Below are 26,501 nucleotides of genomic sequence, written 5' to 3'. Positions count from 1 at the left end.
GTCTAAGTGACTAATGGGGACGCAACAATTCTTTAAATTCGTCCAGTATTGAGCGAGAGCGCTGCAGCCAGCAGCCATGAAACGTAACTGCATTGTACTCCTTTGAGGCAATATTGCATCGTCAATGTACGTCCATTAAAAGTAGAGATGGCCCGATACCATTTTTTGCTTCCCGATACCGATTCCGATACCTGAACTTGCGTATCGGCCGATACCGAGTACCGATCCGATACCAGTGTGTCACATATTTTATTATGTTTTAACAACTGTATACTACTATCCCTGTATGGATGTGATATGATTTCTATCTTTGTTGTCAGTCTGGCTCAGGTTAAACTCTCTGTAAAACATGAACAAACACAAACAATGAATGCCACAGAACTTTCTTTTATTATCCAGTTTGACAGTCAGTTATAACGGAAAAAGAACATAAATAAACTACTTTAAGGTAAGTTTTCTTTAGGGCTGTATTAAGTAGTATCGGATCGGTGCATAAACTCCAGTACTTCCTGATACCAATACCAGCGCTTTAGGCAGTATCGGAGGCGATACCGATACTGGTATCGGTATCGGACCATCTCTAATTAAAAGTGCTTGTTTTTTCCACTGTCGGGCTCAGATTGTTCGTTTCGTACGTGGCCAGGACAACACTATGGAAAGCACCCTACAGAGAAAAAAGGTTTATCTTTCTGTCACTTAGACACAAATAAGGTCTGGGTTAAAAAAAAAATACTGAAGTTTCCCTTTAAGAAACAGACTTGATAGATTACGATCCTCTTTTTCCATTCAAAATCAAAAGCAGTTTCTGTTTGCAGAACATATTTGCTGAAAGTATTAAACTCCTCTTTGCAATGCCTGCCAGCTGTATTAAACTTAAAGTCTGTGGTCATCGTGACAACAATGCGTGCCCAGCCCATGTGTAGTTCTAGCTGGCGTCATGCTTGTGCTCCAGCTGTAGCTCTGATCCTGTATCTCCTTTCAGCTTTCCACTAACAGCTTCTTTCCTTCTTTTCTTTTCTCTCTGTCTCTTTTTCTTCCTCTAACCTCTGGTGTTGTCTGGCTGTTCTTCCTCGGCCTGGTCCATCTGCGCGGCTGCATATGTGTATGTGTATGGGTGTGTGTACACCTGTGTTTTTATGTATTTGTGTTTCTGTGTGTTTGTGTCTGCATGTGTGCACTTTATTTTTGGGTGTGTATGCACATGCTTGTGTGTGTGTGTGTGTGTGTGTGTGTGTGTGTGTGTGTGTGTGTGTGTGTGTGTGTGTTGCCATGCAGTCGTGCGGAGCAGGTGCCTCCCTGCCTGACTCACGAGACCTCGTTGCCCTCACCGTGGGGCACGCCAGCACTCGCCAGGAAGAGGTAGCTACAGCGCTCTGCCACTTTCCTCACCCTCATCCCTTCCTCTCCATTTCCCTCACCTTCACCCGGCACTAAGAGGAACCACAAGTGGCCATAATGATCATGAACGGTCACATGAATCTTTTAGCAAATCATGAAAATGTGGTACGGTACACTTCCAGAGATGAAACAGGCATCCACGACACTTTACAGATGTTCCTCAACATTTATTCTCCACAACCAATGATTATTTTCATTATCTAATAATCTATTGACTGCATTTTGAAATAATTTATTGATCTCTTCTAATTCTTCACATTAAAAATGGGAGGAAAACCATCTTAGGGTATTGACAGAGTGATGAAAATGACATGTTACACTCCTTTCTCTGGAAAACTCTGTCTGGTGACGCCTGTCAAAGCAGTTGGAGCAGCGGAAATCACTCAGAAACCAGTTCTATGTTACAAACCAACCAAAAAATGAGATAAATGACTTAAGTGAAGTGTATTTTTTTTTCCTTCACCTCCACAGAGAAATGTCTTTATTTGCAACATTTTTCCACAGCTAGTCTCAGGCAGGGAAACATGTACAGAAGTAGCCAAATTGCTCTCAGTCTAAAGTAGCATTTATCTTCTCATCACATTCCTCCTTACTCTCCTGCTCCTCCCCCTCCTTCTCTTCTCTTTTCTCTCAGCTGAAGTTGCCTCCCCCCCATCTAAACCCAGACTCTACTGCTCTTTGAATTTGATTTACAAAAGGAGAAACGGTTGGGCCGTTTTAAATGTAACTCTGCCATAGTAAACTATAATGACTCAAGTCAAGGTGTCAAGGTGAAACTGGGGGTCTCCTCTCAGTAGTCTCCCCTTCTGTGTGTCTGGATCCGCTCCAAGGCTGAATATTCATGAGGTGGACTAATTTGACAATTAGAGATGATAAGGCCCTTCCTTGTTTGTGTACTTCACTGTACGCTCTTCTTTGTGGACTTAATTGCATTTTAAAAACACAATTCCTGCTTTAAAGCCATCATTCAACAATATAAAAGGTTTTGTGATTTAACAGTTTTCTGTACTCAAAATTATTCTAGTCAAAATGTGAGGAATGCTAATTGCTCAGGATTTGCTTGATTTGATTCAAACGAAAACATCTCCCGTGATTTAATCTCCATCCAAATGATGCTCAGCGGCTCCGAGGCATCTTGTGCAATGAGCTTTTCCTTGAAGAAAATGGCAGCAGTTGGCAATGTGCAAATTGCAGCAATCGGTGTTGTGATTATCAAGTTTGTGACGGTCACGCAGCAAGAGCCTTAGATTAAACACATGTAGTTTTTAGTCTAAAAAAACAAACACAGACTCTTTCAGTGTTGCATATTAGGAGGTTTTCACTGCTGCTGATGCCAGACAATGTCCACACTGATCTGGTTAAATGTAAAAACAGTTGCCATGTATGAAAACACCAGCGTTTTTAGTTTGTTTCCATCCCCACTAAAACATCTGAGTAACAGGAAAGTGGCTAAATCTTTTCTACTTTCAGTTAGAAAACTACAAAACTGTTTATCACAGCTAATCTGCTTACCGTCATCATAGCCAACATCAAGATATAGTTCTCATACATATTTTCTATTTGTTTCTAATATCTGTTTAGTCGTCTGACAAAATATTATACTCAAAGTTGACTAAAAAAGACTTGACTTTTGAGTGCATTAAAAATGTAAACAAATTGTGGATTGTGGTAAAATCACTATTAACTCTTATTTACTAAACTAAATTCTCTTAAAAGACATTTGGATGTCAACTTGTGAAATTAAATTTACAATGACATCCTAAATTTGCAGTTTTACTGACATGCATCGGCGCAGGTATTGTATCATTTCCTTGTAGAATAAAAAGTATATTTATTTTTTGTGTACTAAATGCAAAAACCGTATACTAAGACAAGTAATGTATAGTATACACTGTTTATAAGTAGTATGTTGTGAAATGTGGACCCACTGCTCGTCCCCCCTTCATTATTTTTCTTTTGTGCAAGCTTTTACCAACATATCAAATTCCCGCTGGAGCTTCTTATGTAGCCCACCAGCAGCCAATCACACTGTCCGCTGTGTCTGTCGCTGGAAACTTTATCCTCTCGTGTCTTGAAACGCAGCAGATAATAATTCAGGAGTCCTGTAATATTGAAAAACAATTAAAGAGGCGGTCAGCCACTGTTACAAGAAAAAACAAGTTAGTTTCCTGTCCCACACCCAATCCTTCCAGCACTTTATGATGACTCCAGCCTTTTCCAGCGCTGCATTTCTTCTGAGGGGGGATTTGCCACTCTGTCATTTGCATCGCAGCAACACGCCCATTTGTTTAATTGCCCGACTGCAGGCCCCAGCAGATCTCCTGCTCTCTGCTGTTTGCACATGCTCGGTGCTTTAGATCAAACCGTAGCTGACTGACACCTTAATCTGTGAAGTGTGAGGACTGCTGACTCATGCTAAATAAAGTTGGAGTCAAAGTGTTAAATACAATGCTTACATTGATTAAGTGATTATAGTAAGTCATTATTTCTGTCCTAGTTACAATAACGTTTCCACTGAGCTTTTTTCTTTTCTTCTGGTTTACACTGTAGCTGTGAATCTGAATATTATCAGCCACTTTCACTATTTCTGTGAGCCAGATACATATTTTACAGTAAAGTAGGGCCTCCAAATAATTGTCAAGGCTTTGAGAGTAAACAGACTAGCGGCAAGTGTTAATATTCCACCATGGATTGAACTGAAATAAGGATGATTTAATGTTGTCTTGATCAGCATATTCTCATAACCATATTCAAATGTATCAGCATGGTTTCCCATGGCAAAACAAAATGCTAAACACCGAAAAAAATAGCTGACAAAAACAAAATTGTTTTAAAGCTATAGTGCGTAGTTTCTGTCTCCCCCATGAGGAATTCCAAGTAATGACAACTGTCAGCGCGTCCACTTAATATAGCCTTCCGTAATCGCTGGTTTGAGTCAACTGGACTTAGCTAAGCGTGACTTTTATCTCTCCCTGTGCTTCCAGACAAGGCTACTACGGTACGTCGGGTCCTCCCGCCCCAGTCAAAGCCCTGACAGACCTGAAGCTCCACTTAGCCAACACCTCCCACCCCGCTTCCTCCTCGTCCTCGTCTGACATGGTGGTCATCCACCCGGGGGCCGTCCTGGCCATCCTTGACCTGCTGCCCTCCGTCTGCTCCGACAGTCAGCCAGAGGTGAGGAAACACAAGAAGGAAATGTGCTAACATGCACTTCCCGTTATAGTGGGTAAAGGGGTTACGTGCAGTGCAGGGAAGTACCTTTTTTTTATTTTTATTTTTTTTTTTGCCAGTTGGACACAATGGTTTTTACATGTCAAAGCGAACCAGATAGTTTATGCCATTTGCATGCAATTTTGTACATTTTATGGAGAGTGGATTGAGATATTGTTTATAGATAATCAAGTACATTTGTTGCCTGCACATTCAACTTAAACATATTGACAAAACAATCCTGTAAATCAAATATAATAGGGAATACTGAAATCCACTTTCTGCTTCCCCTTCCAGCATGCCCTGGACCTGCAGCTGGCAGTGGCCAACATCCTCCAGCTCCTGGTGAACAGTGAGAGGAACCAGCAGGTGCTGTGTGAAGCTTGCCTCCACCAGCGGCTGTTGCAGCGCTGCAGTCAGGCCCTGGCCGATGAGGACCACCCGCTGCACCCTCCACTGCAGAGGATGTTTGAGAGGTTGGCTTCGCAGGCCCTGCAGCCGATGGCACTCAGGTACAGCACTTTGATAATATTTTAACCTCTCTTACATCCCCCCTCATCCCTATTCACTACACTTTGCACAAACCTTCATCCTGGACTTATTTTTGCATTCTGCACTCAACCCATTCAGCCTCCTTTTTTCTTATACTAAACAGCAATTGTGTATATATTTGTTTCTGTTTCTGTATTTGTTTATTTCTTATTAATGTTTAATATGTTTGTTTGTGTATGTATGCACCAATCACCGAGGCAAATTCCACATAGGTGTTACTTACTGTGGCAACAAAGTCCTTTCTGATACTGATTCGGATTAGGTACTATCCCAGCTCCAGTGTGACCTCATTAACATAGAGCCAAACCTAAACATCACCCTAGGTTGTCTCTTTACCCTAATGTTTTGTGAGACTTCACTTTGCAAAATAGGTCCTGACTACAGGAAAACTTTCATGTTTATAATGCACACCAGAAAGCAAAATGGTTGCATGGATGAGAAGTGAGAAAAATATTTGGCCTGAGAGTAGTGCCTAAAGAAAAACAATGTTGTTACATATATCAAGAGTTTGTCATTTTTTATACAGTGGCCATTTTAGGACATCTCAGCTGGTTACATCCTATGGATCGCAATGGAGCAATTTTCTTTTTTTATTAAAATGTTTTTGGGATTCAAAAGTATTCACCTTTACAAAATAATTCAGCACCTTATGTATTGCCTCAAGAATACACAGGGTGCGTTTTTTATAACAAATCATGTAAGAAACTTTATTTTTTTTACAAGAAAATTCACCTTCCTTTTTCACCTTCAATCAGCCTTTATTGTTTAAAAAAAAAAAAAAATTCTGTTTTTATTTAATTTTAAATTGAACCTTTATTTAACCAGGTGGGCCGATTGAAAACAAATTCTTAATCATAACGACGACCTGGCCAAAATTGTACTTTAGGCTGAACACACCTATTAGCATGCTAATAGGATACAGCAAACATTCATGTTAACACGCATGTTTAAAGGTATAGTAGCGTGCTGGCATTTATCTTGCAACATTTAGCTTTTGCTAACGTTTACTATGAAATGTTTAATGTTAGTCCAGTAGCATGCTGTTATGTTACTGTTTTTTATATTATTATTGTTTGGGGCATGTTATGCCTTTATTTGTCAGCCGACAGCAGAAAGATGATAGGAAATGCGAAAAAAAGAAGAGAGAGATGGGAAATGACATGCACCAAAGGCCCCCAGCTAACTGGGGAATCGCCCCATGCCCCATGTCAGTGTCAACATGTGTACAATAATATTCAGCATCTTGCTAGCATATTAACATGGTAACAGTTAGCTTGGTAACATGCTAACTTTTAGCGTTACATATTGAGCTATAGGGAGGTTTTCCGTTTGAGAAGCATAATCTGCTTTGACAGGTTTCAGTGTGTAAAAGTGGGCTATTTATGCAGACTAAACGGATTGATTCTCATTTCCCGCTTGACTAGTTAAGTAAGATGGGAGGTTGGGGTTAAGGGACCGGGGGAAAGTTATTTGACATGCACATGGTTGGCTCTTTTTATATGTAAATCCCTGGTTGATATTCTCGTTCTCCGTCATTGTGCTGGGGCTAAACATATCTTTAGCTGTCAATCTTTTTCCACCCTCCTCTCCTTTCTTTCTGCCTGCCTTACGCTTGATCTGTCAGTCTTCTTCTGTCACTTTCCCTTCATAATTCCTCTCCTCCTTCCTGAGTTTTTTCTGTCATCCTGTCTCTGCTTTGCTAACATCAGGCCCAGATAAGCTCCAGAGTCTTTCTGTTTCTTTGGTGTTGTTCTGAAGCTGTCTTGTGTCGCTCACTCAGCAGCACTCTGACAACTGACACAAACCGCTGGGACTCTTTGCATTCTAGTCACGTCAACCTTATCATTGACTTTTTAAACGGACTGAATCATACCGTTCACCACAGCTGTTGAGGAGGAGAAGGCAACCTGCAAAATAACTGCTGGCCTGCCATACTACATACGATTAAATGGATGCTGTTATCCAGAGTGCTTTACAGTCTCAAGAGAACATAAATGACGTCTTTATGATGGTAGTCCCTCTGGGAATACAACAACTGTACCTGGCAGTGTTGGAGCCACTCCACCTCGTGTGCCACTACAGGCTTTAAAAAATATTATTGTAAAATGTGAATATTATATTATGGTAATAAATAACTCAATATTTATCTTTTATTCAAAGTTCCTATACAAAAATGCATTATTATGATGATTATGTAAATTAAAAGACTAGTTTTACCTTAGCCAAAGTCATGTTACTGCATTTGGTTTCTCTGCATGCTCAACATGTACTTCTTTTTTTCGGCCACTGAAAGGAATTTAATACAGGTGTTGCAGATTTCAAGTTTATCTATAATAATCAAGAATTCAGAATAACCGTAATATTATATTGCCATTTGATTCATGCTGGATTTTTTTCCTCCCTTTGTTGGTATATTTTTACTCCTGACATCCTGGTAATTTCCCCCTCCAGGGAGTTCCTGCGTCTTGGAAACCCTCTGAACTGCGGCGCCTGGGACAAGAAGCTACTGAAGCAGTACCGGGTTCACAAACCCAGCTCTCTCAGCTACGACGCCGAGATGAGAAGTAAGACAATAACAACTCTCTTCCTAGTTTCGAGCACATGCTAGTGACTGTGCTAGGGGTCTCAGAGGAAATGCTGTTGCTGGTGTAACAAGATCTTTTTAAAATAGAAAATTGACCGAGGGGGACACGCTGTATTCAACAGCGGGGGACATTTCATGTGATCTATAATTTAGTTTTGTAAACACTGTCATACCTAAAGTATTTAGCTCTCAAATTAATGTTGTCAAAGTGGGGTTTTACCAGCAATTTTCTTATGTTGTATCTGCAGTATTTCCCTCAAAAATATTGACAGACATTTTTTATTGGTTGAATGTTTTGTTATAAGTGGTAAAGAAAAACAGTCAAGTAATTTTTTGAGGTGGAATTGGTGCACATTAAAATGTAACTTCCCCAAAACTGCTTTAATGCATTTTCTAGTGAATATGAAATGAACGTAGAGTCTATATAAACCAATAGATGAGGGAACAGACACCTAGTAAAGAATATATATATATATTTATATATGCATGCAGTTGGCAGTGTATATTTTTATCACAGATTATTTGATTATTTTTTATTATTATTATTTACGTGTTATTTGAATATGTGGGAAAGAATTGTCTTTATAAGTCCACCTATCAGTTTTTAATAGCTGAGAATTCAAGAGTTTAGTCCATAGCAGTCCTCCAGTACGTTTATGAAATGATAATGTCATTTGGGAGCCGTTCCCATCTGCCACAGTGATAGCAGCTACCTCCTGGGAGAAAGTTTCGTTCTGTGCTAAAAGCTTGGAAAAAGGCCATCAATCTTCTAGGAATTCTGCTCATTTTGTTTTTTTGCTCTCTCTGTGAGCACATTGGGACGAATCCTCCGGTGAATAGGCTGTGATTGCAGGGGATGAGCTTTCCGTTGCCATTTAATTGCCGGTTGAAATTGCTAGCACCAGCTTGGCGGTGAAAAGGGTTACGTTTCTGTAGGTTTTCAGAAAGGTTCAGATGCAAGAATAGCCTGGTTTTAGTATGTGTAACCCTTACATTTTACCCAACTTATGCAATTTATTTCGTCTTCAGAGTTGACTAATCACAATGTATCACTGTCAGATATGGGAAACTCTCTGCTTAAATATTCTTTAAAAAAAAAAAGTACATGGTGTGCTTAACAGCCGCACTGCAGGTAGAATAGACCTGCATTCTTTTTTTAAGCAAATCCGCAAGTTGTAGGAAACCTTCTTGTCTTCTTGGCCTCTGATTAATATCCAGTTAATGTGTAAACTTCCTGTTTAAACAAAGATTGGCTTTCCACTGTGAATACAAATGGTTTGTTTTCTATTAACATCCGTTAATGTTTGTAATTTTGTAGGCTCCTCATCATGTCCTAATTGCTTATTGTGTCTCCTCCCAGCTGAGAATGGATATTAAGTCCCGACTAATTACTGCTCTTTACAAGCTGCTACTGTTAGAACACACAGTGCTATCTGTCTCTGTCTGTGAGAAGGTAATCTAGCATGGCTTATTAGCTGCCATTGCTGGGTGTTGCAGTAACTGCTTTGATCGCTTTTGTCTTTGCCAGTTGTGCTAACTCTTAACAAATAACAGCAGTTATTAGTAGAAGGTAAACTATTGTCTGTCTGTCTAATTGTCTGTCTGTCTGTCTGTCTGTCTGTCTACAGTATCTATCTGAAACTTATCAACAACCTGTATATGAAAGTTAGGTGTGATCATAAAGAATCTCTGCTGATAAACATGCTCTCTTGATTAGCCTAAAATGCTGTCATAACCTAAAGTAGAGAAACCTCAGCAACATAATAGTCAAGTTGGCATGCAGCAGCAAAGAAAAAGGAAAAGAAATACATGAAGGCTATGAAGTTCTTGGTTCCGTTCAAGAAACGCAAGAGGTGGTATGGTCAGAGGTGTCATAATTTTCACTCCAAACTCGACCTGGAGTGAAAAGTTATACTTATACATTTGATGTGAAAATGCCTTAACATTGGATCAACATTGGTTGCCCAATTATAGCTAGTTACAAGATAAAACATGTTTACTAATCACAGCCAAACTACATGTACAAAATAAAGGTCAGTTTGTTTCCCACCGTGGATGTTGGATTTAATTGTATTTAATCTGTCCTTTCTTGACTTAACAGACAGTATGACCATGTCCATGGAGGGCTTCGGTCCTGACAGCGTCTTCGCCACGCCAGCGGAAGACAACGGCCAGTATCGCATCAGCCGTAGCCTCGTGCGCTCCGCTGAGGGCAGCACCGTACCCCTCACCCGAGTCAAGTGCCTGGTGTCCATGACAACGCCCCATGACATACGCCTGCACGGATCGGCCGTCACGCCTTCATTTGTTGAGTTCGACACCTCGCTGGAGGGCTTCGGGTTAGTCAGCGCGAACATTAAAATCTTTGAGTGTTTACATATCTGGTCTCCCATTAGTATGCAGTAACATTTTTTGTTGTTGTTGCACTTTTTTTGTTGCAATTATTTACCCTGGGGAATAGGGGTGGGTCACATGTTCTTTACACTCCTCATGTAAACTGCACTAACATACTATCTTAGGTCTTACGTAGGGTTGGGTATCGTTTTTTTTTTTTCCCCAATACCGGTGCTAAATCGATACTTTTAAAACGGTGCCGGTGCCTGAACTGGTGCCTGAACCGAAATATATATAATATATTTATAATGTGTATATAATAAAATTGACAGTTGGCGACATTAAAGAATGGCTTGTTTATTGCTAAGGCCAAAATGAAATGATTGATTAATAATGTAATAACAATAACTTATAACAATGACTTATTTCACCAGTAAATTGCTGGTAAATGACAAAAACAAGCACCAGATGGGAAAAGGATATTTTACAATAACTTAAAATGCACCACAAAGCTGGTGAATTTCAAGTGAATTGTTTTTCCGACGACGACAGCTGCAGTCAGACTGTTATGTCCCGGTGTTGGACTGGGGAAATATAACAGTCTACAGGGAAATACAGTCACACTTTACACCGCTTAACATAAGCTGTCAGCATTTTAACCATTGTGTTTAATCCAGCTACTAGCTAATGGTAACGTAGCGTCCCGTGCAGCGCTGCTTCTGAAAAAAAAAAGTCAGTCAGAGTCAGGCACCGAAATGAGGAACCAAAATTTTCGTTCTTACTCGGTCTCGTTACTACCGTTTACATCGGAACCGGTGCCCTATTGGCACCACGTTTCAGTACCCAACCCTAGTCCTATGGCTAATATGTTAGCCAACATTTCCCTATTTACACATTCAGCAGACACGGAGCAACATTCACACTGATTTGGAGTTGTGTTTGTGTACACCTGATGAATAAGTAACTCCAATATTCACTATTCTCTAAGCTCCGGTTTGGTCTCCACCAATTATTATTATAATATCTGGCTCTCCAGCTGTTAAATGTTCCACTTTCTTCACCAGCTAGTCGTTACTCTTTGAAAACAGCTGCCTGCTGCTGCTGGAAACAGGGCTGATGATAGTTCTCCGAGTTTGTCACTTCAAGCAACACATTTTATGTTTTCATTCATTACATCTAGTCATTTGATCCATTGTTAATATAATAAATATTTACTTGAGAACTTTAGAACTCCAGGATTGGACCAGTCTTCATTACATGCTTTTAAAGAGGCTATTGCAGCAACCGATGTTGCCAGTCCTCTGTAATCCACTTTACTCTAAATCATTCTCTTTATGGAGCAATTTTTCTCACCAGTGACACACACCTCTGGGTGCCACGTGTTATTTTCCCTACAATTTAACAGGTTGTGTGTGTTTTTTTGTTTTTTTTTTATACTGCTGAGCAGCGCTTGCAACTGTCTCAGCAGGAGGCTGTTATTCGCCTCCAGTTCTGGAGCCACGCATACAAATAGGCTTATTTTCCGCCGACGACACCCTTTGCTTTGTGGGTGCTGCTGCTGACAGGCTCTGCTGCACACCGTGCTGCGTGCTGTATGTTAGCGGCACAGTGGCGTGTGGGATGTGACCTTGGCAATTCACCCACACACTTTACATGACACACATGTTACACTGACACAAAGTAAACAACTGTTACGAGAAACTTACGGCTATAATATGTTATATTCCTTATTAATATTCATAAGGATACGGGTTTAAGAAAGAGGGAGGCATCTTGCAAAAGGTCATTTTAGACTTATTCTGCCAGTTTATGTCAACGTTTTTTTCCTGTGATTACCTGACCAGCATTGAATTACTAGATGGCATCACTTTGATTTGGATTATGTGAATATATTATGCTGTTGTAGACCAAGGCAGCAAAGGGATGTTTTATGAATATCAAATTAACTAATTTTTTCTCATTGTTTTTTCCAATGTCCCTGAATCTTTTGTGCAGGTCTGTGGTTTCTCGTTGCTCTGCTTCTGTTTTTCTGTTGTGCGTTTAACTTGTAGACATAAAGTTTAGCCTCCAACATGTTGGCATTGTTTTCAGTGCTGATTCAGCCCCAAACTTGGGTATATTTGGGGGGCAGGACCAGTTTTAAAGAAAAGGTCCTGTTTTAAAGAAAAACAATTGTCATCTCCTATTAGTTAATATAAATATACTGCACTGAGTTTACAGGTTTATATACTCAGATGCTAAACAGAACAAAAACATCTGTGAACTCCACAGACTTCTACTAGACTCAATAAAGCATCTTTTTTCAAGACCTAACAGCAAGATCAGTTGCCTTTGACTTATGTTTTTTAGAAACCCCTCTCCCACCCAGTGACCATATTTCCTGGTCCATAATTTCTCATCTTTCCTGTTTCTTTTACCCATGAGAAGCCATTTGACTGGTCGTAGCAGCCGTGTCAGAATAGAACATGGAGTTTCCCCATGAAAACACAGCAAAGCAGCAGCACACAGGCAACGAGGCACTGGCCCACTTTCTCCTCAGCATAAAAAGAGGAGACACACACACACACACACACACACACACACACGTGCGCCCCTCCTTCCTCTCCCATCTGTCACCATGAAATATTGATGCCTCTGCTGCTATTAGGAATCACACACAGGCACTCTCTTCTCTTGCACACACATGCACATATCCACTTTCTATCATGCACAACATGCTTACACGCACACACACTCAGACACACCAATGCACACTCACCCAACCAGCCGTCTCACAAGGGCCCCCATCCAGTGTGGGTGGATGGAGGTGGAGGGGAAAAGACTGCATCTCATTCTGACTGGGAAAAGAAAAATTAGTGTGTTAGTGTTTTTTTTTTTTTTAACCTAATCAAGGTGATAATGGGGAAAATAGACAGCATACATGTCGCTACTATGAAGCAGCAGTGTGGTGTTCTTGCTAGTTCGACAGACTGTCTGTTAAACAAAGGACCAGAGTGTCTGCCCTTGAGAAGTGTCCTCGAATAAGTCATTGAATCCCTGCCAGCTTAAGGGACGCTGTCCTGTAGCTAACCCTGACCTCGGACCTTCCTGTCCAGGTGGACAAAACAAAAAGAGAAAGCCAACAAAAAAAATCTGGTAATTTTGGGGCTCAATCAGTGTCTATTTCAAAATGCATAATTTATAGAGCTAATAAAAAATCTTATAGTAAGTAGATTATATCTAGAGCTGCAACTATCACTTTTTCATTTTTATAATTTATGTCATCTATGCATATAATCAATTATTAATAATATAAAATGTCAGATTAGTAAAAAAAAAAACTCTCTCAATCCCCACTGAGTCCAGGGGAATGTCTTTAGATTGTGTGATTTCTCCAACAAAGGATCGAAAAACTAAAGATGTTTAATTTACTCATGTTTGAGAGCCTGAAACTAGGGAATGGTTTGCTAGGCTAAGTCTGAAAGCATTGAGAAACAAACTAACACATTTTTCAGTTTTGGTCTTTTTATCGAATTTCTTTTACACTTAATTAGTAACTGGCGAATCGTTTCAGCACAGTTATATTTTTTTTGTTATGGTGTAGAGATGTTTGTGTGAGTTAACAGAAGGGGAATTGTGTTTTGACTGCGCTCAATGTGATGCTAACCTGCAGGAGGAGCCCTTCCAGAATTGTGCTCATTTCTTCCATGTGTCCTGAATTGCTGCTGCAGTTTGGCTTTCTTTCCTACAGAGAACGACATAAGAACAATAACCTAAGCCTTGCTCTCTTTTTAAATATTGGATGTTAGGAGGAATGGCATTGAAATTAATTGGTTTGAGATTTACTTTACTTATCTGTTACAGCTGTTTCACTAGATAACAGTCATGAATCTGTCCTCTGTCCTCCTGTGCAGGTGCCTGTTTCTGCCCAGCCTGGCTCCACACAACGCTCCCACCAACAACACCAACGCCTCATGTGTCAGCGACGGCGCAGTGCTGAGCGGGATGGGTACAGGTAAAGACAGCCTAAACTTTCTTTATTTTGCAGTTGGATAATATAGTACAAGGGGTTACCATCTTAGCCTCTACATTTCACCTTGGAATGTAGAGACATGTTGACTACTTGCCGGACTAGTTGGTGAACTAACGAGTAGGGCTGCACAATTAATCGCAATTTTATCGAAATCGCAGTATGGACTAGTGGAATATCCAAAATCGCAGGGGAGGCACAATATTTGTTAAAGGCAAAATATGTGCCAAACCAGTCTGAATGAAGTATTGTGGTGCTGTAGAGATGTCCCGGCCTACAAATCCTATCCTACAGACTAAAGAAAAAAATCTTTCTTTGGTACAGATCCTCGCAAAAATCACACTATATGACGTTTTTCATTTTAATATTTTTCAGTGAAAATAAGAATAATGATACAAAAATGATCATTCTCCAATATCGTGAATCATATCGCAATATCAGTCAAAATAATCGCAATTGGATATTTTCCTCATATCATGCAGCCCTACTAACGAGATGCAACACAGTCAACGCAACTTTAGTCTGTGTGTGAGACGACATGTCAAATTAAACTAGCAATTTTGCTTCAGTGATTACTACCTAGTGGCTCGCATAAGTTTACACACCCATGCTAAAGTTGACTAAAAAGAGGAATCAAAAAACATCTTTTAGAAATTGATCTTGATTCCTTAATTAAAAAAATTAGGAAAATCCAAGCTTTAAGGACACCAATTTTTTCGGTTATGGCGAAGGGTATGTGATGATGAGGGGCTATTTTTTAATTAAGTCATCAATTTCCAGAAGATGTTTTTTTTATTCCTCTTTTTAGTCAACTTTAGCATGGGTGTGTACACTTGTGCAAGCCACTGTATGTCGTTGAACCTGTGTTGTATTTTGATTCAGAATACATCTTCAGTCACTTTATGGCGTATCTTTACCAGCAGGTTTGGCAGACAACAAGCTGTTAGTTAGCAAAATAAGTTTTTTATTCTTGCCCCAATAGTATTAACATGTTCGTCATTGTTACAGAAATGATTGAGGTATAAAAAAAATTTTTTTCAGTAAAGCAGTGAAAGAGTAAGAATACATTTTGATATTTGAAGTGTTCATATTTCTTCCTCCTGCCCAACTCAGCTGTTGTTAATCCTAACACATGAAACACATTATCTTCCTCTTCGAATACTTAACATGCACATTTTGCCCCATTTCTTAAACCGTACACGCCGTCTTTGTGTTAACTTGTTACATCTTTAGTGTTTTATTTGTGCACCATCTTCCTCATCACTTTCGTTTGTTTTCCCCAGTTCATCTGCATTCCTCTTGTTTCTCACTTTCTTCCTTTGTCTCGGGGCACAGTGTTTTTTTTAAACTTCTCAGGATTTCTTCATCTCACCTACAGAGAGTGTATTTGTTCTGATGTTTTTATTTTTCATCATTTGTGCTCGCGAAAGAAAAACTCCAACACGTAAAAACCCAAACAGTCTAACCCAAAGACCTGAAGGCAGAGATAGAAATAATCTGTGACGTTATGGTTGATTTTCTAGTCTGTAGCCTCATTTAGTATTTATGAAGCACAGCTAGACTTCTCCTCTCCTCCCCTCTCCTCTCTCCTCTCCTCTCCTCTCCTCTCCTCTCCTCTCCTCTCCTCTCCTCTCCTCTCCTCTCCCAATTCCTCTCATACATTACTATAATTTCTCCATCTGTTTACCTATTCATCAGCTCCCTATGCACTCATCCACCCCACGCTCTCCTTTTGTTTTCTCCAGCCAGTCACCCAACACTATTTATAGACCTCGCCCTTTTTATTTTCCCCTTCATCTCTTCTGTCACTCACATCTTCCTTTTCTCTGTCTCTAAACCTTGACCTTTTTGTCTTTCTTTCTCCATCCCTCTTCCTATTGTCACTTTACCTTCTTGCCTTTCTTGCCTCATTTGTCTCAATCTTCTTCCTCCCCCTCCTCTGTCCTTCCTTCTTCCCTTTCCTATACCACTCCTGTCTGACCCATATCCTTGGATGACATCATCAAGAAGTTCATTCATCAAAGTATCCTCCGTCTCCTCAGGAACTCATAGCACCTCTGTTGTATCAACCATCTACTGATTTATAGAAATAGATGTATTCCCTCAAACCAGTTTCATCAGTGTCTCGGTGTTTGCAGCAGTTTTGCTGCAGCTTTTTCTGCAACATTTATGGGTTTTTTATTTCTATAATCCAAGTCTCATGAGTCCATAGTCAGCTCCACAAGTAAGAAGTAATGTAATAGTATCAGTGAACTTGCAATTGGCTTGTAGTTGGGTATGTTCTCCAGTAAGGCCTAATGCAAAAATCAATCCTTGCTTGTCGGTCTCAGAGCAGATGGAGGTGTGCCAGCAGACAGCGAATTATGGTATTCTGCCCAATTTTAATTTGTTTTATAAACCTTTTGAGTGACAGCCGGACAATGTGGCTCAAAGACTACAGTAATTGCCTTCAGGTTTGAGCAGTGTTACTTATTTGGATGTTGCTCCATAATTTGAGTTATTTTTTTTATATAGCAAAAACATTGTCTACCTAATTCTGCCCTGAAGGCTGAGTATGGATCTCTATACCTGCACAAATTAGACCAAAAAGAAAACGTGCAATTCTCAAAGCACCCGCAAAGGGTGCTGTGCTGCCACGCAAATAGCGTCTGGGTACTATTGTGCTATTTGCATGTATTTAAATTAGGTAATATGCATATATTTGGCACAAAAGAGTCTTGTTGCAAAAACAGTCCAATTCATAAAGATCAGCGCAAATCAAACGCAGTTACAGTAACATTATTAGCGTCTTTAGTGAGTTGGGAGAATCTGAAGCCAGTTTATAAGGGGTGTCCTCCACTTCAAATCCCTACATCGTTACTTTACAGTCTGAAGGTGTGCGTTTGAAAACAGCGCTGACAGACTGGAATATTGAATCCCGAATACGGTTTCTCTCTGTCACATTTAAAATAATGTTTTGTATAATTTGTACAGTGGTGAGATAAGACGACCTAAGGGGCTTAGTGGTGTATTTCACCTTAAAAGAAAAAAACATTCAAGATCATAGATTACATTTAGACAAACTGAGAGTGACAGCATTAAACAAAATAAAGCCAAGCTGATGTAATGCATGAATAGAATTCACATTACATGTTTGTTGTTATTTTTTTGCCACAATTCCAGCTCAATTTTGGCTGTTAACATCAAGTAGGTGCCAGCAGCAACGAAAACAAGAGTAAACATGTCATCAGTCCAAACTATAATATCTGGGGCACTCTGTAAATAAATGAAAATGTCTCACAGACAAAATGTTTTTCAGAAAGCTGCAAATGTTAGAAACCCAATATGGTGTATACACACCAAAAGTCCTGGAGGCCAATATGTGGAGAGAACGAATGTGTTTGTCCTATTTTACACAGTTCAGTGTATCAAGATGTACATGTAATAGTAGGTAGCGCCTCACATGGGTCAGTTTGTGTTGTTTTGGAAATCCCAGAGCAAAATATGTGGATGTGGTGTAGAAAGTATTGTGATGAACAGACAACATGTCTCCTGTCTTTAGTTTTTAGTTTTTTTATGTTTTTTTTATGACTGCTTTTCCCTTTCTGATGTTCTACATTCTTTATTTTCTCTACTCATTTAATTGTTCCTTTCTTCTGTCCCTTATTTATAGACTTTTTTATTTTTTTATTTTCTATATGCTACCTTTTGTTTCATTATTTTAGGGAACCCAACATGCCAAGCCCCTTGAGGGTTTTCATGGTTTCCTTTGCATGTCTTTTTTACTTATTTTGTCGTATATGTAACACACAAAAAAAATCTAATCAAAACGTACTGTAGAACATAACAGTCTGAACTTTGGTTAAAGAAAATTACACGTCCTCTGATCTCTTTTTCTTCCACCTTTCCCTCTTTCCCCTCCAGGGGAGCGCTTGTTCCCTCCTCCGTCAGGCCTGAGCTACTCAACCTGGTTCTGCGTCGAGCGTTTCAGCGCAGCTCCACAGGCCCACCCGGTGCGACTGCTGACCGTCGTCCGTCGGGCCACGTCCTCAGAGCAACACTATGTCTGCCTGGCGGTGGTGCTGTCCGCCAAAGATCGCTCGCTCACCGTCTCCACCAAGGAGGAGCTGCTGCAGACCTACTGTGAGTACAGCAGTAGAATATAACAACCTGTTTCATGTATTGCATCAGATGGTTGATTTTCTACATGAAATTGAGTCCAAATAATTAGCAAAGTAGAAGTGAATACAAATGTGGCACAGTTTGGTTAAAGAATAGGCCACAGGTGTGACTCTGCGGTGAGGGAAGTCAACATTTACACATGACTCTGAGCAATTAAGATATTTCGTATGTTGTGTAAACCTGACATGCAAACACAATGTGGCTTCTCAATGGTTTGGTCCAGTGCATATACAATTTTAAACCCGCTTTTGTTGTTGTAGATATCAGTGATGACAGAATATTATATCAACCGTGGATTGAATCATCTCAGTATGTATTTAAAGGTAGAAACTGTTTATATATTGTGTTTTGAAGGGTGGTTAGTGCGAGAAGTCTGCCAATCTATTACACCTTATAAAGCTGTGCCTTGTGGGATTTCAGTCAGTAACCCAGAGGTCATGTTTTTACGCCTGCCCCTCTCCCTCTGACTCATCGATACTGCCCCTGCTTCCCTCTCCCTACCCCCATCAAGCAGCGGATGAGTCGAGTGAAGAAGCCTCCTTCTATGAGATCCTGCCCTGCTGTGCTCGTTTCCGCTGCGGCGAGCTGATCGCCGAGGGCCAGTGGCACCACCTGGTGCTGGTCATGAGCAAAGGCATGCTGAAGAACAGCATGGCCACGCTGTACATCGACGGCCAGCTCATAAGCACTGTCAAGGTAAGACTTGAGTGATATCATACATGTGCAACATCTCAGGAAAAGTCTTCCTCAGCAATTTGCTGGACTGAGCATATAATGGAAATACTGACATATACATGTGTGTGTGGTCTTAGCCTCCCCCCAACAATGCTAATCAAATTGGTATAAAATGATAATCACTAGTAAAAAAACTAAATGAGAGTCTAAGACATAAAATGGTGCAAGTTAAAGCTTTAGTTCGTAACATTTTTATAATAATGAACGTCCGTTAAATTCAAGCCGTTACCAAATGAGTTGATACAAAGCTAATATTAAGCAGCTCCACACAACTCTCTCTGTATTTCTCAGTATGGCTATGTTCAGAAAATTGTGTCTTCCGGCGATTTTCACGTGCAGGAACTCGAGTGAAGATACCTCTTCTAAAGAGTCCATCATGTTTTTTTAATCCTCCGTGTCCTCCTTGGTAACAAGTAACTGCGTGGAGGAGAGGTGGGGGTTGTGCGCAATCACGGAAGGCTTGGATCATGTGGATGCGCCGACAGTTTTGTTGTCAGTACTTAAAAATCCTCGTGGAGAAGAACTATGCACTATAGCTTTAAAATATAGGGATAAAATATAACATAATAAATGTGAAGTAAGGTAAGTTTCTGGAAGAAATGCAAATGATAATAAGCTGAATGTAATACATATATTATACATATATGTACATAAATACAGAGGTGAAAACTGTTAAAAGTATGCAAAGGAAAAGGCTCATCGCAGATTACTAGAACCAACTTCTTCAAACTTGTCTGATGAACAGCCCAAAACCCAAAGATATTCAATTTACAGTAAAAAAAGAAAAAAGAAAACAGAGCTAAGGAGAAAATAATCACATTAAAGAATCTGAATTTGTATGTTTGCAAATGATTAATTGATTATCACTATTGTTGTACATAAATCTTCTCACAATCGACAAGAAATTATTCAGGCGGTTCGTTTGGGCATTCATCCAAATATCAGTCCTGTTCCGAATATGCTGATGTGTATCATTTCCTATTCTCATTATCATATAATGTAGATGGACATGTGGATAGAAATATGCAGAGTAGATATCCGATTGCTCTCACATATACTAAAATCTGCAGTCAGCATACTGTGATGTGGCCTGTGGTTTAGTGACTTTAGATTCCCCTGAGATTAGAGAGCAGAGCATGGAAACGGCGTGGCAGACCACAAGTCCCAGCCTCCTCTTAGCACTGCTGATAACGGCGGCTTCATTTCCTGCTAAGGTCTTCATACAGGAAACAACAAGCTAGTCATATGTATCTTGCGTGTCTGTGTGCATGTAAGAGTGTACTTGTGGTTGTGTTTGTTGCCCTCTGGGAATGGGTGTCTGTAAAGCACAAAACTTCGCTCTTACTGTAAGTATACAGTCTCCAAGGATCTTTTCGGTGCTCTTCGGCATCTACCCAGTAACAACAAGAACAATGGTACATTCAGTACCTCAAACGGATGATTTATGAATAATGAATAGATGATACATTGTGCAGCTTTTTAACTCAATTCTTTAGATTGTTGTATTGTAACCCTGACCTTAGATTTACACATCTCTAACATATATAGATGTTTGTTCAAAGAACTGTTAAGAAGCTGTTTGGTAGTGAGCGAAGACAGTATTTGTTGGCTGCATTTGATCTTAACCCTCTGAGCAGCCCTGGCCACTTTTGTGTATCATTAAGGGCTGCAACCGGTGACTATTTTTGATTATATTTTAATCCTATAATTATTTTTAGGTTTACTCGATTTATGCATTAGTCATAAAATAGTGAAAAATGGTCATCACAAGTTCCCAGGCCTAAAAGTGACCAACAGTCTGAAACCCAAACATATCGAATTTGCAATGATATATTTTATTAAAACCTATATAAAAAGTTAGTTATTTTTAGAACACGCTTGGATTTTTATTCTGCACTTACTCGAAAATTTGCAAATTGGTTGCCTTGTTCATTTCTACTCATTCTGCTGCTGCTATTATAATAAAATGCTCAAATTTAAATGTTGCCCACACATTTCTAAAACATGAAAGTAAATAGCTTTGCTCACTGTTCTGGTATGACACAAATGACTGGCCGTGTGGCTGAAATCTAACAGCTCCATCTTTGTGTGTGCACTCGGGGACAATTTCTGAATGTGATATTCCCTTATAGAAATCACTCATCTGCATCATTACCCTCCCCCTTTACTCTCCTCCAGCTTCACTACGTCCACAGTGCACCAGGCGGCTCCGGCTCCACCAACCCTCCTGTGCTGAGCACTGTGTACGGGTATGTGGGGACGCCGCCTGCACAGCGCCAGCTCTCCAGCCTGGTGTGGCGCCTGGGGCCCAGCCACTTCCTGGAGGAGGTTCTGCCTGCCACCAGCGTCGCCGCCATCTACGAACTGGGACCCAACTACGTGGGCAGCTTCCAGGCCGTCTACCTGCCCTGTGAGTGGGCCGCTCCGTCCTCTTCTGCTGCCTTGACAAGTTTACTCTTCAATTCTCATATTCTTTAATTTAGTGTGCCATCTTCATTTTTTTCTATCCTTGCCTTTTGTAATTTTATCCCCTTTCCTCACATCTTTGTCATATCTTTATAATACCTCCCGTCTGTCTTTTTTATTGTCCCAGGTAAAGACTCGAAGACAGAGGGAGCACCTGCCTCCCCAGTGGCGTTGGTACCAGAGGAGAAGGTGTCCTTCAGTCTCTATGCGCTCTCTGTCACTACTCTCTCTGTGGCCAAGATCAGGAAAGTCTACAACAAACTGGACAGCAAAGCTATCGCCAAACAGGTCAGACACTCCACTGCTCTGTAGAATGAAAGTCACCGTGCTTGTATTGTATTTTATTAAAGCCAGTGTAGAATCTGAGACTGTACATCTTTGGGAACTTTGTCAAAAACAATCATGGAGCCTAACAAAGGAAGAATGTGCTGAAAGGAGCATATAGACTGGAGCAATCAACAGAATAAAGCCTCACAATGGCCTTAAAAAATGGAGAATGAGTGTTTCCAAAATATTATCATTGGAGAAACGTATACTCGATCATACGCGCTACACACACAGACACACACACACACACACACACACACACACACACACACACACAGAGAGAGTGAGGCAGACAGACAGAAAGGCAGCAGTCCCTTCCAGCTCCTACCCCAGAAAGTTTTTCTTGTCTTGTGTGGAGGTGAGTGATGATTGAAAGATTGAAAAGACTAAGCAGCCAGTGCCTCGAGTTTACAGCTAATTACCCGAAAGACAAAACAAACCGTTAACTTCTGTCTTGCTAACATGCGTGAGCTACTTGCTAATGTAATAAGTTAGCTAAGGTTTAGCTGAGGCATCATGGCCATACAGGCTAATGTACTATACTTATGGGAGACACTCCAGGTGAACAGCTCCAGTAAAATCAGTGTCTAATAACGTCCTCACAATCGCCACATTGATATGCAATGAAATTAGGCGTTAACTAAGTAAAATGCGCTAATTTGTATTCATTCGACAAGGCACTGCAGGTGAACAGGATAAACAAAATAACTAAACATATCACCACAGAACTTCCCCAGTTAAGGAGTTAAGAGTCTTACCCCCTTCAATTTTAGGTATAAATATGATTAATTTAGAAGAAATCTACAGATGCAGCCTAAAACAAATACCATCTAAATATGTATTTTGGAAGTTTTAATTAAATTAAAGTAAAAGAAGACATGGAAGCAAATTAGACCAAAGTCTTAAAATTTACCAAAACATGAGAAAAGTGTCCTGCATTAAACAGGACGTAGGCTCCTCATCTAATAATAACAGTTTTTTTTCATTATTGGTGCAGTGTTTTTTCCTGTAAAATTAACAAAATTGCAGCAACATCCTTTTTCAGTTTAGTGTCAAGATTTTTGTTGATATTTTTTATTAAAAAAGGGTTAGCAGTAGCAAAGAAAACATGCACATTGTGGCAGAGTTTCCTTTGCTGTTTGTGATTAACCTGGTGAATACTAAAACGTCTGTATTTATAAAAACTATTAAACAATTGCCTAAGGGAAATAAGATAAATTTGTAAGGTAGTCAGAGTTGTGTTAATATATTTAGTGTTTTGTTTAAATTTCACAACTATTAGGCCTTTTTTCCCTTAAGCCCCTGCCGCCCAAAATGTCTCTGCCCGTCCCTGTGCAGGTGCATAGTGGCATGCAAAGGTCAAAGTCACTCTTCAACAGAAAATATGCAGTTAATCTACTTGCATGATTTTTCATTTACACATAATATGCATTTACAGTAACTAACACACCATCCCATTCTGTGTGTTTGAGCTCCAAATGAGCTCCCTTCCCCGTCCTTATCTCTCTTCCCACCTGTCAAGTCATTTCCCAGCCTGCTCTGCTCTCCCTGCTAAGCCTTGGCCCACAGCGACTCGCAGGAAGCAAACGGCAAAGAAGTGCAGAGGCAGCATTTCTGCTGCCGCAGGGACCTTTTGTAGAATAGGAAGAGAGTGGTTTATAGTACCAGCGGTTAAGATAATACATTAGTGTTTTTGTTTTCTAAAGATACAGACCGTAACATTACCACTTCTTTCTCATTAAAACTAGGAAAATGCCACATAAAGGCAGGTTTTTTTTCACACCTGTTTCACTTGCTAAATTGTTCTCTTATTTCATTCTAACTGGCTGAATAAAAACACCACATCAAGCAGTATTCAAACCCTACACAAAACAAAAGAAAAAGTCTATAAGCAAAGACTATATGGGATACATTTGACAAGGGCAATTGAGAAAATCATGCAGAATGGTGAGAGAGTAAGGGAAAAGGCTTCATGAAAAAACCTGAAAAGGAAGAGTGGCTTTGTGTTTGTGGGTTTTTTTGGTTTGGATTTCTTTACTGAGCATCTTCCCTCCCTCTGTAGCTCACTGTGTCCTCTCATGAAAACGCCACTCCGGTCAAGCTGATTCACAATGCCGCCGGCCACCTCAACGGGCCAGCGCGTGCCATTGGAGCCGCTGTCATTGGATATTTAGGTAAGCCAAGTCTGTGAAATAACCCATAAAATCAACAACGAATCCTGTTTTCTGTGACGAGCTCATACATTTGAAATGTCATATTTATGCAGCAGCTTTACTAAAGGGAAACGCACCTTTCCTTTTTCTTTTACCCCTTCAGGCGTCCGTGTTTTTGTGGCCAAACCCGTGGCCACCAACCTGCAGTATGTGGGTGGGGCGGCGGCCATCTTGGGCCTGGTTGCCATGGCGTCAGATGTGGAGGGGCTGTATGCTGCTGTCAAAGCTTTGGTGTGCGTTGTAAAAAGCAACCCTTTGGCCAGTAAGGAGATGGAGCGCATCAAAGGTTACCAGGTTAGATACAATTCTACAGTTTAACACCGGTCACACAACAAGTTCTCATATTCTGGATTTTACCTGTAGCTAAAAAAGGCAGGGAAACAAAAATGCCTTAGTTGTTAAATACAGGTATGGTGTGGTGGGTTTTATAACTGACTGTTAGGAGGCAGGTTTCTTTTGAGATTTTTTATCACTTTGACACTTGACAAATGATAAGTACTAAGTATTTTCTCATTTTATTAAGAATTAACATAATGTGAAAGGATCAGAGCGTAAAGCGTCATCCAAATGTCATAAATATTACCGCAACATAGTTCGGCTGCTGTTTTGTTCGACGTTGTGATAGAAATAATATAGGAAAAATATATCCGCTAGACTTGTTCATATCGTTTTGACGATATATTTCGTCATATCCCTACGTACGTAGCCCTCTGTCCTATTACTAGTTTTGAAATGAATACTCTTTTAAGTTTTATTTGTATTTCCACTTACTCGCCTCTCTTTGCTGCTGTAGTTTAGTATTTTTGTTTCTTATTTCTTTTTTTCTAATTCTCATGTCTTCTGTTGGCTGTGATCTTAAAACTACTGTTTACTTTCTTGGCTGCACAATCACAAACGGAAAGCTAATAAGTTTGGTAAAACTTTGGTATTTTATTTTCTACAATGATAAAACAGAAATGCGACGTGACATTAAAAAGGCGATGAAATACGCTGGTTAAAATATTTTTTGCTGTTGTCTGTCCCGTGCAGCTGCTGGCTATGCTGCTGAAGAAGAAGCGCTCGCTGCTCAACAGCCACATCCTCCACCTCACCTTCTCTCTGGTGGGAACAGTTGACAGTGGACACGAGACCTCCATCATTCCCAACTCCACCGCCTTCCAGGACTTGCTCTGTGACTTTGAGGTGAGGCCTTGGGGAGTCAAATAAAACCACAATGCCAGTAAATTCTTACGAAATAAAGCACCAAACGAATTCCATTTAACAGCATTATTGCAGTCTAACAGTTAAAAGAAACATTTTGGCAACTGACCATTCATCAGCTTCTGTCTGGCTGATGAAACAGTGAGAGTCGCAGGTATATTTTGAAATGTGCTGGCTGCTGTGACATAATGAGAAAAAAAGTTTTGGTTACAGTTTACTTAAAGTGACAGTGTCATGTCACTCTTATGTAGATACCTTCAAGTAAAGTGTAACCAAACATTTTTTTTACGCGGCTGTTGAACCTTTTAGAAACTGGGCCACTCTGTGCCAAGGTGCCACCTGTCCTCGCCAGTAGTTTGTGTTGCCAAACACAACTTGTGTCATCTCAGTCTGCTCCTTCTGCTCCTCAGGTATGGCTCCACGCTCCCTACGAGCTCCATCTGTCTCTGTTTGAGCATTTCATCGAACTGCTGACAGAATCCAGGCAAGTGTCAACACTTTATTTTCCTTAGCATCTGCCCAAAATAAAACAAAAAGTGATTAAATAGTAAATGCTCATTATTATTATTTTACTGAAGACGTTTATTGGCAGCATTAATTACATGTCAGCAATAAAGCTAAACTAACTGTGTGTACCACTTCCTGTATTGAACAGTGAGGCGGCTAAAAATGCCAAACTGCTGAGGGAGTTCCAGCTGATCCCCAGACTGCTGCTGACCCTGAGAGATACCTCGCTGTCCCAGCCGACCGTAGCTGCCATCAGCAACGTGCTCAGTCTGCTGCTGCAGGGCTTCCCCAACCCATATGATCTGCTGAGGTAAACACATGTTCAGACATACCTATCCACAAGGAGTAAACGTGTTGTACATTTAACTCATGCAGGATAAAGTAACCATAGAATTAGTATATTACCAGAAGCACTAGAGCTTAACATGCATATTGCATTTGTTAGTTATTACCGTATGCTTGATTGCAAAAACTGGAGAACGGAAAGCAAAAACACAAAACAAAACCTTTTGTTCTCCACCACACAGGTTTGGCCAGTTCATCTCCTCGACTCTTCCCACATTCGCTGTGTGTGAGAAGTTTGTCGTCATGGAAATCAATAATGAGGAGAAGATCGATGGAGGTAACAATAAATAAAAATACATTACATCCTTGTTTACGTGGCCAAATGCTGGTAAATACAAAAGCAGTTATTTTGATTTATATTCGGCTCGTAATATAAATGCATACATATTCAGATTTTTCAGCCTGTTTTGGGCCTGTGGTTTGACAAACTTTCTAACTGATATGACTGATCTTTGTGCCT

At 40.2% G+C, this 26,501-nt stretch overlaps 1 protein-coding gene across 7 annotated transcripts in view; it reads left to right on the top strand.

Moving 5' to 3' along the window:
• The window catches only part of wdfy3 (WD repeat and FYVE domain containing 3), a 110,972-nt gene that overhangs the window by 47,854 nt on the left and 36,617 nt on the right, over nucleotides 1-26,501 (top strand). For 4 of the 7 annotated variants that reach the window (XM_035997339.1, XM_035997336.1, XM_031305020.2 and 1 more), the window contains exons 14-29: nucleotides 1,276-1,359; nucleotides 4,383-4,572; nucleotides 4,906-5,120; nucleotides 7,612-7,724; nucleotides 9,846-10,083; nucleotides 13,972-14,072; nucleotides 17,991-18,209; nucleotides 18,760-18,944; nucleotides 21,162-21,393; nucleotides 21,577-21,737; nucleotides 23,839-23,950; nucleotides 24,093-24,283; nucleotides 25,019-25,171; nucleotides 25,600-25,673; nucleotides 25,845-26,006; nucleotides 26,224-26,318. In XM_035997339.1, coding sequence (XP_035853232.1) covers nucleotides 1,276-1,359; nucleotides 4,383-4,572; nucleotides 4,906-5,120; nucleotides 7,612-7,724; nucleotides 9,846-10,083; nucleotides 13,972-14,072; nucleotides 17,991-18,209; nucleotides 18,760-18,944; nucleotides 21,162-21,393; nucleotides 21,577-21,737; nucleotides 23,839-23,950; nucleotides 24,093-24,283; nucleotides 25,019-25,171; nucleotides 25,600-25,673; nucleotides 25,845-26,006; nucleotides 26,224-26,318 — 2,525 coding nt within the window. The remainder of the gene's footprint in view (nucleotides 1-1,275; nucleotides 1,360-4,382; nucleotides 4,573-4,905; nucleotides 5,121-7,611; nucleotides 7,725-9,845; nucleotides 10,084-13,971; nucleotides 14,073-17,990; nucleotides 18,210-18,759; nucleotides 18,945-21,161; nucleotides 21,394-21,576; nucleotides 21,738-23,838; nucleotides 23,951-24,092; nucleotides 24,284-25,018; nucleotides 25,172-25,599; nucleotides 25,674-25,844; nucleotides 26,007-26,223; nucleotides 26,319-26,501) is intronic. The other 3 variants (XM_035997333.1, XM_031305021.2, XM_035997345.1) reach the window with 2 other exon arrangements.

The sequence above is a fragment of the Sander lucioperca genome, chromosome 2, assembly GCF_008315115.2.
Source record: "Sander lucioperca isolate FBNREF2018 chromosome 2, SLUC_FBN_1.2, whole genome shotgun sequence".
Taxonomy (NCBI): domain Eukaryota; kingdom Metazoa; phylum Chordata; class Actinopteri; order Perciformes; family Percidae; genus Sander; species Sander lucioperca.
The sequence above is the reverse complement of the archived record's forward strand: the minus strand, read 5'-3'. Positions and strand labels throughout refer to the sequence as shown.